General features: G+C 39.8%; 1 protein-coding gene across 1 annotated transcript; it reads left to right on the top strand.

Moving 5' to 3' along the window:
- The first annotated feature begins 6 nt into the window (after positions 1–6).
- LOC146697216 (sesquipedalian-1-like) lies at positions 7–9,213 on the top strand. The gene is made up of 3 exons (XM_085475818.1): positions 7–3,982; positions 4,443–4,554; positions 6,905–9,213. The coding sequence occupies exon 3, from the start codon at positions 6,937–6,939 to the stop codon at positions 7,831–7,833; it is 897 nt and encodes a 298-aa protein (XP_085331944.1). The 5' UTR covers positions 7–3,982; positions 4,443–4,554; positions 6,905–6,936; the 3' UTR covers positions 7,834–9,213.
- The last annotated feature ends 526 nt before the right edge of the window (positions 9,214–9,739 follow it).

Below are 9,739 nucleotides of genomic sequence, written 5' to 3'. Positions count from 1 at the left end.
TATATATATATATATATATATATATAGCACTTATAAAAACCAAATGAGTTATAAAGAAACAGAGTAACAAGATGAATATTACTCCAAATAGATCAAATATATACAGGATATACATAGAAAATCAGTCAAAACTCATCAAAGTTCCCACCTGACATCCAAAAAAATCAGCTAAGCAAAAAATGCAATAACTTACATATTAAATGAAATCATGCAAGGTTTAGTACAATGAAAATTAGTTACTGGCCATCAGAGTAGATAAGGGTTAAAACTCACTTTTCATTCCTTGCAATTTCACCACAGGAGATAACCAAATGACCTTTTCAGCACTGAGAAGGCACTAAACTCAGTTAAAAGCTGAAATTAAATCAGTTCTATACCCACTGTAAGTGTCCCCATCTACAGCCAATTCACCATATTTTTTTCTAAAACCAACTGTAAGCATCAATATTATGGAATATAATCACCGTTTCAGCAGAAAAATTGTACTAATATAACATCTGTGAAATAGAGTAACAGAAACACCCATCAAATATGGTATGAGTGTTGATATTGCGTAGAGAAGCTAAAGAGGGCACTTTGCAACTTATTTGAAATGCCAGAAACACAACCAGCCTTTCTGAACAGAGTCGGCATAAAGGAGTGAATAAATAACTACAAACAAATATGTGTGTCTGAAAGAAAAAAAATATTGGCCGATATAGCAGACTTTTTAAATCAGAAAATACGGGTATCTTAAAAGTCCTACATCAGTCAGGCTCTAGTTTAATGATATCACCATGTGTGTAACTGGTAAAAACCAACAGCATGAAAGGTCTGCTTGGTACCAGTTTGGTACCATGCTCATCTGTGACTTCTTCTAGTGGGTGGATGTAAAATTCATTTGGTTAAGGTTAAATGTGTTTTTCCACTCTGATAATTTCATGTACTTCATGTACTTAAGAAGTGCATTGAGGTCTAAAAAAACGCTGTAAAAAAATAAGGCGAATTAAAAGGCGACTAAATTTCCACCCGCTCCATGTACTCATTTCAGGTCTGTAAGTCAGAAAATATCCACAGTATGAACAGAAAATGTTGCATGACTTCATTTAGTATGCTGAAGATATTGCACACAAAAATAGCTTTTCTGGGAGGTTAAATGAGAGGCATTCACAGGTATTTCATGTAAACATGATTGCTGGTGAGCAACTTTTTTTTATTAGCACACCCCCCTTGATACATTTAGATTAGAGGCATCACACACACTTGTAAACCTCACCTCTTTGTTCAGATACTGAATTAAGGACTAAACTGACTCAGCAATGAATCGCTTTTAAAGCTGATTGGAATGTCTCAAAAAGTTGTTTGTGTTATTTTATTGTGTGTCCACAAACTGTTGGGAAATAACCTGTGAGAAGTAAACACTTTGCACTTGGTCAGTGTGCGTGTGTGTGTGTGCTTTAAACCTAACAATACTTTTAGTGCTGATTTTATGTCTGTATTCTCTATTAAAAGCTGTCCTCTTGTGCGTTTATCTCACGGATATGTTGAGCCTCTGTGAACCGGGAGCCCAACGGAGGAAATTAAACTGCCTCCGAGAGCGTCACACTTCATCAAAGTTACCAAAAAGCAGTGAGAGCAAACGTTTCAAAAAGAGAATGACAGAAAATGGCATCAGCAGCTGCATCAGTTAATTGAAGATTAGTGTGATGAGATAGCAGGCTGGCAGTGCTAAAGGCCATCAGCTGTCTCCCGAAGATATTCAGAATATCGTATTCATTAGAATAATTCAGATGAATTCATGGTGGCTTGTCATGGTCATACAAAAACAGACCGCAGCCAGCAGCTCAGTGCCATAAAAGTGACAGAGTTACAGGAACGGGGCAGCGGTGGCCTAGAGGACAGAGGGGAACATCATAAGTTCAAATGCATGAACTGGAAAGCTCTGCTAAGAATGTGCATGAGAAAAAGATATCTTTAACTCTGCCTTTTGGAGTGCCCTCAAGCAGGGCTCTCCATGAAAGGACTGCAACAGAGCTGGGCAGCTGTTTGCAGCCCAAGTGAATGGGAATCAGGCCGTGACAATAAAAAACTACTTGCATTTAATCCCGGGGTGCCTTATGTTGTAATTATAGTAAATGTGCAAATTTTCACAAAGCAGAACAAACTAAAGATGCTCGTGGTGCTATGATACTATAATGAATGTGTTACTGATATATAACAAAGCTATGATTATTTAGTTACAATATTAAAAATTTAGGAACCAATAGCCCTACTGATTGGAGAATGTTAAATATATTTTGAATCCTGAGGCAGTAATTACCATAATATGTGATTATTTTACTTGAAATATGATTAGCAAAATATGTTATTCAGACACTTGTTAAAGTATATTAGATTTACAGAGAAAGAGTGAAAACACAAGAAGTGAGGCTGGTGTTTGTATTTTCCATTTAGTCCACGTCAGACCACATCAAGAGACCAGATAATGTCTAGAGTAAAAACAGCTACTCTTAGGACCACATGAATCCCGAAAAGCTACTGACTGTTTAAAACAATGTTTCAGATTAATGCAATACCATGCAAAAGTCTTAAGTCACCAATTTCTTTATGTTTTGCAGTGAAAATGGGAAACACTTGCAGTGATTAATTAAAATATGTGCAAGCATACATGAAAATCCAGTAAATAAGGGAGAAAAAAAAACCCTACAAATTTCAACAAGCTTGAAAATTGACGTCTAATATGATCAATTTTGCTGTGCATCATAGCCTGAACTCGGTTAGAAAGGCTTTCTTGTTATTTCTTCAGGAATAGTTAACCAGGTTTCTTAAAGGAGTCTTTTGGATGTTGGGTGTCTTTTGTCCGTCAAGATCACTGCATCAATATTACTGAAGCAAATTTGGATTCATCACTCCACAAGTCCTGTTGCCATTGCTTTTCAGTCCAGTTCTTGTGAAATGTGGCATACCTCAGCCTTTTCTCCCTGCTTAAGAAAGGGTTCATGTCAGCCATCCTTCCACTGAGACCATTTCCAAACATTAGCTGGATCATCTGAAGGGATCTCTCAGGATCCTGTTGCTAGATTTTTTTCTTAAGGATATCACTTATAGAGAGTTTTTTTAGGCCTGTCAGATCATCTTTTGTTCTCCGTTCGTCCAATTTCCTCCATTTTTTAAGGCCACACTGCACAAAGTGCTGAGGTATTCCAAGTTTCAGGCTAATAGATTTTTGGGAATCACGTTGTTAGTACCAAATACTATTTGAAGCCTTTCAAACTGTGTTATTGTTGGTATTTCAGGTAGATATAATTAATGAAATGGGAACAAATTGTATCTTTTTACAACAGGCTGCTGGTAACAAAGTGCCTAAAGAGATACATTTTAAAACCGGTTCTTTGCCAAGTTGTTTGTGATGTAGACACAACACTGGTTAATTCCTTGAGTTAGGTGCCTTTTTCATGCTTGAATGATTCATAGCTCAGTGTTAAGTTGCCCAATAAACAAAAATAATGTCTATGAAAATGGTCAGGCATAAAGACATAAAGAGGAACTTTGAAAGACCTTAGGAAATCCAGGTGAATTATTGTTCAATACATTTTCTTTTTAAATACAAACTCTATTTAAACCCTAAATATAAAGGAATGACAGGTGACTCGAGACTTTTGCACAGACCTGTATATTCAGCAATGCTCCATCCGTGCAGGTGGAGAAGACAGCAGCCACCTTTCCAAGGGCACAGACAGGCGCGCCTGTTTTATATTACTGCTTATCCGGATGACGGCTGTTTCACCAGGATGGCACGAGAGCTAAAGTGAAGTGATCACCCCGCCCTGTCAAGCTGGCAGGGTTAGACACAACGCGCGCTCTGTTAGTGTGTCACGTGACCGGGGGAAAAGAAGAAAAAAGAAAGAGGCGAGGAAGAGAGAAAGGGAAAAGCAAAAAAAGAAAAAAAAAACTGTGGGACTATCCGCTTGGAAGAAGAGGGAGGTTTTCTGTTTACGCGCAGGTAATGAATACTAACACTTAGCTGGTTATTATAATATTGTCCTAACTTGTGAGAGTCCACCTCTAGCAGCTCGTCTGCAGTCTGCCGGCTGGATAGACGTTGGATGCATGTTTGTTTCCACGAAAGAGGCTAAAGGCGTGAAGCTAGTTGGCACTGAGAGATGTGCCTTCAAGCACGCTCGTTCGTGTTGCTCTCGCTGTGTTACTGAAGGCCAGCACGAATTCCTGTAAAGTGCTGATGTGTCAAATGCTTGTGACCAGTCAGCCCTCCTTGATGGTGAATCACTCGCTCCAAAAAAAGCACGAAGCGGTGGAAAAAACTTGCGGCTAATAATCCTCTTAACGTCTAAAACGAGCGAGGACGCTGAACTGGCCGCTTCCTCTTGGATTCTGTCGTTTATGCGGCTTCCTGAGTGTAAAATAAACGTGAAATAAAACTCGTTACTTTGGTCTTTTTTTAGTATTTAGTCGAGAAGGGCGAAGAAGTCAGAAGAAGTGGGAGACTGTTCAGTTAAGAGCTCCAGATGTGATGGGAGGACGGACGTGGATGTCGGCTGGATATGAGACAAGCACGTAAGTGAGGGATGGGTTTTGTTTGGACGGTCAGTAAGCAAGACATGTTTTTATTTTCTTTTTAGTCTAATTTCAGCTGTTTTAAACTCTTACTTATACTTTTTCCTTACTTGCATATTAATTTTTCAGGAGTAGATTTAAGAAGTTAAGAATCTGTGTTACAAACACTTTTGTTATTCCTTTCTTTTTTTAAATGGTCTGGAGCATTGGCTGTCGAGGCTTTCCGAATGTCTCTCAAAGTTTTTCTTTGGCTCTTTTTCACTCATTTTCAGGGAAGTCTTTTACTTGTTTGTTAGGTCACTTAACACTAACCTATGAGTCATTAAAGCATAAAAAAAGGCACCTGACTCAAAGGATGAACCAGGGTTCTGTCTACAACTTGTCTGACAACTTGGCAAAGAACCAATTTTAAATTGTGTCGTCAGGAAATTTGTTACTAGCAGGCTGTTGCAAAGACACCTAATTTGTTCCCATTTCCTCATATGAATCTGTGAAAAATGCCAAAGATAACAGTCTGAAAGGCACACAAATGACATGCTTGCACCAAAGGTTGATTCCAAAAGAGCTAGTAGCTGAAAGCATGGTATACAGTGTGTCCCTAAAGCACATGAGGAAACTGGACAAGAGGAGGAAAAAAGAAGAAGAGGCAGGTTTAAAAAAAAAAAAAAAAAACTACGGCAGATGAACAGTATCTAAAAATGATGAACAGTGCTCCAAAGAAACAGAAAAGAAATCTGACACAAGATCTGAGGGATGCATCTGGCTCTTTAGTTGATCCATCTATTCTTCCATGAAGCCTTATCAGAAATGGCCTCAGTGGAAGAATGGCAGTCAATAAGCCATTTTTTTAAGGAAGGGAAACACAAAAGGCAAAGGAATGCCAAATTACAGAAGAACTGAAAATCAGTGGAAACGGGTCTGATGGAAGCAATTATTAGTGATTACTGAAACAATGATCTTAACAAAGAACACAACAAAAGGCAGCCAACATCCAGAGAGGAGCTCTGAATGTCTTCGACACTGTATAAGCTGTATTTCCTGTCATGTTTGCATGTTTCAGTAAATCACTGCAACTGTTTACCATTGTCCTTGCAAAATATATATAGACATGTGGGGTGACTAGAGACCTTTGGAAAGTACTTATATCTCAGTTAACTAAAATACTGTTTCATATCTAAGTTATTATAGTTTTAATGAACTATAATAAACTTAGTGCATACTCAATGAACCTGAAGCTTTTTAATTGGTTTCTCCTGTTTTTATTCTGATGTTGGAAGAAAATAAGAAACATGAGTTATAGCATGTGCAAAGGTGAATTTGTCTGATGGGGTATTGATGCCCATTTTGGGAAAACTATCGACGTGGGGTTTCCCCTGTATCCTAAGGCAGTACACATCTAGTTTAAATTTTAAAAAGGAAAAGAAAAGAAAAAACATTTGTAGAATTTCAAGGACTAGAAAATGAAGGAATCTCGAGCACTCGGAGGAGCCTTGCTTGACCATCAAGGAGCTACAGAGAATACACCAACGTGGACATCCTGCTCCACCACCTTCCTACGCTCCACTGTCTTCCTTTTTCCAGCCCGATCTTCCACCACATCTTCCTCAATGACTTCCACTGCCTCCCAGACAAGTTTCCCTTCCAGCTTACTCTCATGGTCCTCAGATAATAGCTTCATTACCAAAAAGCGAAAGCTATAATACAAACAAGCTATTAACTACCATCAAAATAATAAAGTGCCTTACTTCTGTTTCCTAACAAGAGTAAAATTGGATTAGCAGGAGATAATCTGAGCCCCAGTTTACAGTTGAACATGTGATTAAACAGCATGTAACGCACTAATCTGTCCATGCTGTGCAAGTTAGACTTTCAATTTGTCTTGCACCTGCAGGGGGTTTCAGTATTTATGTGTGCTACAGCGCTCTGTTGGTGTTATGACAGGCAAAACAAAGTAAATGGACAGTGTTTACATTGGCAGGATGTCTCAGCGGGGAGAAGAAGAACAGGAATAGGTTGAAGTCCACTTTGCAAGCATGTGCCCTTTCTAAAGTTCCCAAGAGTGCAAAATTCAGTCACTCGTTTTTAACTCCTGCCCCACGGCTCTGACCTTTTCTGAAAGGAGAAATGCAAATAGACTGTTATTGAAGAACTTATTATAACTACTTTACAGTGTCAGTGAACCACAATTTAGTATGGTACTGTGATAAAGTTTTTTTTTTCTTTCAGCAAACATAGATAAGCACAAGTTAAAGTTGGCAGGAAGTACACTGTGCAGGTTCTTGTTGTACCTTTTGAGTATGAGCTGATAAATTTAACCTTGTGATGACCTCTGACTTTGTAATATTCTTAGGTAAATAAATCTGAAACGGAGGAGGGGAGAAGATGAAGCTGAACGAGCGCAGCATGGCGCACTACGCCACCTGTGATTCACCACCAGACAAGACGGGCTTCCTGTTCAAAAAGGGGGAGCGCAACACTGCTTATCACCGCCGTTGGTTTGTCCTGAAGGGTAACATGCTCTTCTACTTCGAAGAGCGCGACAGCCGAGAGCCCATTGGCGTCATCGTTCTTGAAGGATGCACCGTGGAGCTGTGTGAGTCGACCGAGGAGTTCGCCTTTGCCATCAAGTTTGATTGCGCCAAAGCTCGTGTGTACAAGATGGCTGCTGAGAACCAAGCAGCCATGGAGTCCTGGGTGAAAGCGCTGTCAAGGGCCAGCTTTGACTACATGAGGCTGGTGGTGAAAGAGCTGGAGAGGCAGCTGGAGGAGATCCAGGAGGCTGCCGGAGGCAGCTTTGTTGGGGCTGGAGTTGGAAACCTGCAGGGCAGGCCCAAGTCCTCAAAGCGAAACCATATGGGACGGTCCAGGTCTGGAGCATCTTCTTCTTCATCTTCCTCGTCCTCCATATCATCGTCATCATCAAGTGTCCCTCCCATGTCAGCCTCCTTCTCTGCCCAGAAGAACCAACAGGATGAGCTGCAGCTCATCTCTGGGCCCTCCAAGGAGAATGGTGTTGCATGGAGTAAACCACCAGCTGCCTTGGCTAACGGCTTTGTGGAGGGAGCTTCATCCTGTGCGGTATGGGAAAGCTCCGGGGACCCTGCAAATGTCACTGGATACGGAGCTGATGGAGCGAGGGCTCCGCCTGTGCCTCCCCGGAGAAAAGGTGCTTCTCTGGAAAGCCCCGTATGCCCTGGAACCGGCTGCTTCTCCAAACTCCATGACTGGTACGGCAAAGAGGTGGAGGAACTGAGAGTGCAGTGGCTTCAGAGCCAGTAAGCTTACTGAGGTAGATCGCCTCTTTTTCCACAGTATATCATTCCTTCCTGATCATTCTGCAGTGCTTCACCTATCTGAACCCAGCAATAGAGTGAAGTGACTGAATGGAGACTTAACTGCAGTCTTAACTAATGGCAAATGAAGGAAAAAAAGCATTTGAGATTATTTTAAAATCCTGTCAGAGGGGAAAAACTGCCATAAATGTTAACACTATCCTTTGTATAAGCCAAAAAACACAAAATATGCTCTTTGTCCACAAACCGAGTTATATTTGCCAATTGCAATTTTAAAATCATAATTCTTGTATTACAATCATCAGTTTTTCAAAAATGATGCAATGAGTTTAGCCTTGATTGATCCTTTATTAGATACAAATAAAATAATGCAGCTTTATATTTGCTGTGACCTTTTTCCCTTAATAAGAACCATGACGTTTCTCATTCCTTCCTTATCATTCTGCAGAGATTGTACATGCAAATTACTTTGCTAATCATGTGGACATTGCAAAAAACAACAGGTAACTGATAAGGTCACAACAGGAAAGTCTTTTTATAAGGAAAAGGAAAAGCATGAGGTGATTTCTGTTGTGTAATAACAATCTGGAGACGTTGCACAAGACAAATCCACAGAGTTTGAAGTTGTTATGTCACATTAACCACGCTATAGTGCAAAGACAATTCTGCAGCTTTATGATTGAAGTCCCAGTTTTGTGCTGTCCAGCTTTCACCCCTTTTGGTGATGCAACTTTTCAAAGCTGCTGGACTGTTTTTGAATCGTGTTCAACCTAATGACTTGGGCTCCAGGACAGTTTTCATATTTCAAGTTATATATTCAGGATTTTCTGTTTTGGTCAAACTCCCGTAACGCTGAGATAATTCACTATAGTAAGGTGCAGGTGTATGTACTGTGTATGGCCATCGCCAGTATTTTTATTGATCTGGGTGACCTGGCCCTTCAAATCTTTAAATAACGAGGGTGAGAAGTGCCACAGTCTACTTGAGGTCCAATATTACCTCAGATATTTCGTTGTCATTCTTGAAACAGGCAAAATTCCTCTAACCACAACAATATAAGGCACAAAAAATGTGTTTTCATTTCATTACTAGGCTACTTATTTCCATATTATGCACTAATGATTAAAGAGGTCATGTCCTCTATAGTAGTTGGGATCAATGCATATAACTTTGATACAGTAATCACTTCTGCAGATATTGACTGACTCTGTCTGCTTCAAACTTCCTTTTACTGAAAGCTTTTATGAATGTCTTTAATATTCTGTTCATTTCCACATTTTTATGCTTTCTGTTTAATTTGTTTCTGCGAAGCACTTTGTATCTTTGTTTAAAAAAGTGCTGCATAAATAAACTTTATTATACATATTACAGTTTCTCTGAATTTCTTTAGGATATTTTTGTCTAAACATTTAACCGTTTTCACCTAATTAGACATAATTTGTAAATGTGAGTCAGTCTGTTTTCGCACACAGTTGCACATTTTGTTTGCTTGTGCGTGTCAGCCATTTTGCTAGGCACGCTCTTTAACATAAGTATCTGATCAGTCAATTGCATGGCAGCAACTCAAAGCATTTAGTCACGTAGACATGGTCAAGGCAACCTCATGAAGTTCAAACTGAGCATGGTTGATCTGGGATTTCCCCCACACTATCTTTAGGGTTTAAAGAGGCTGGTGAGAAAAAGGATGCGTCCAGTGAGCAGCAGGTCTTTGGGCAGAAATTCCTTGCTCATTTCAGAGTTCACAGGAGAATGGGAAGGCAACAGGAATTCAATAAACCACTTTTTACATCCAAGGTACCCAGAAAAGAATATCTGAATGCAGAACACATCTAACCCTAAAGCAGATGGGTTACAGCAGCAGAAGACCATGCCGAGTGCCACTCCTGACAACT

This window comes from Copadichromis virginalis, linkage group LG12 (genome assembly GCF_057382275.1).
Source record: "Copadichromis virginalis isolate Kocher_CV1m ecotype Utaka linkage group LG12, C_Virginalis_male_GT1.1, whole genome shotgun sequence".
Lineage (NCBI taxonomy): Eukaryota > Metazoa > Chordata > Actinopteri > Cichliformes > Cichlidae > Copadichromis > Copadichromis virginalis.
Note: the sequence above shows the minus strand (reverse complement) of the source record. Positions and strands in the feature narration are given on the sequence as shown.

What these genes read in the sequence shown, in the direction of transcription:
- LOC146697216 (XM_085475818.1), top strand. Translation starts at nt 6,937, where the DNA reads ATGAAGCTGAACGAGCGCAGCATGGCGCACTACGCCACCTGTGATTCA.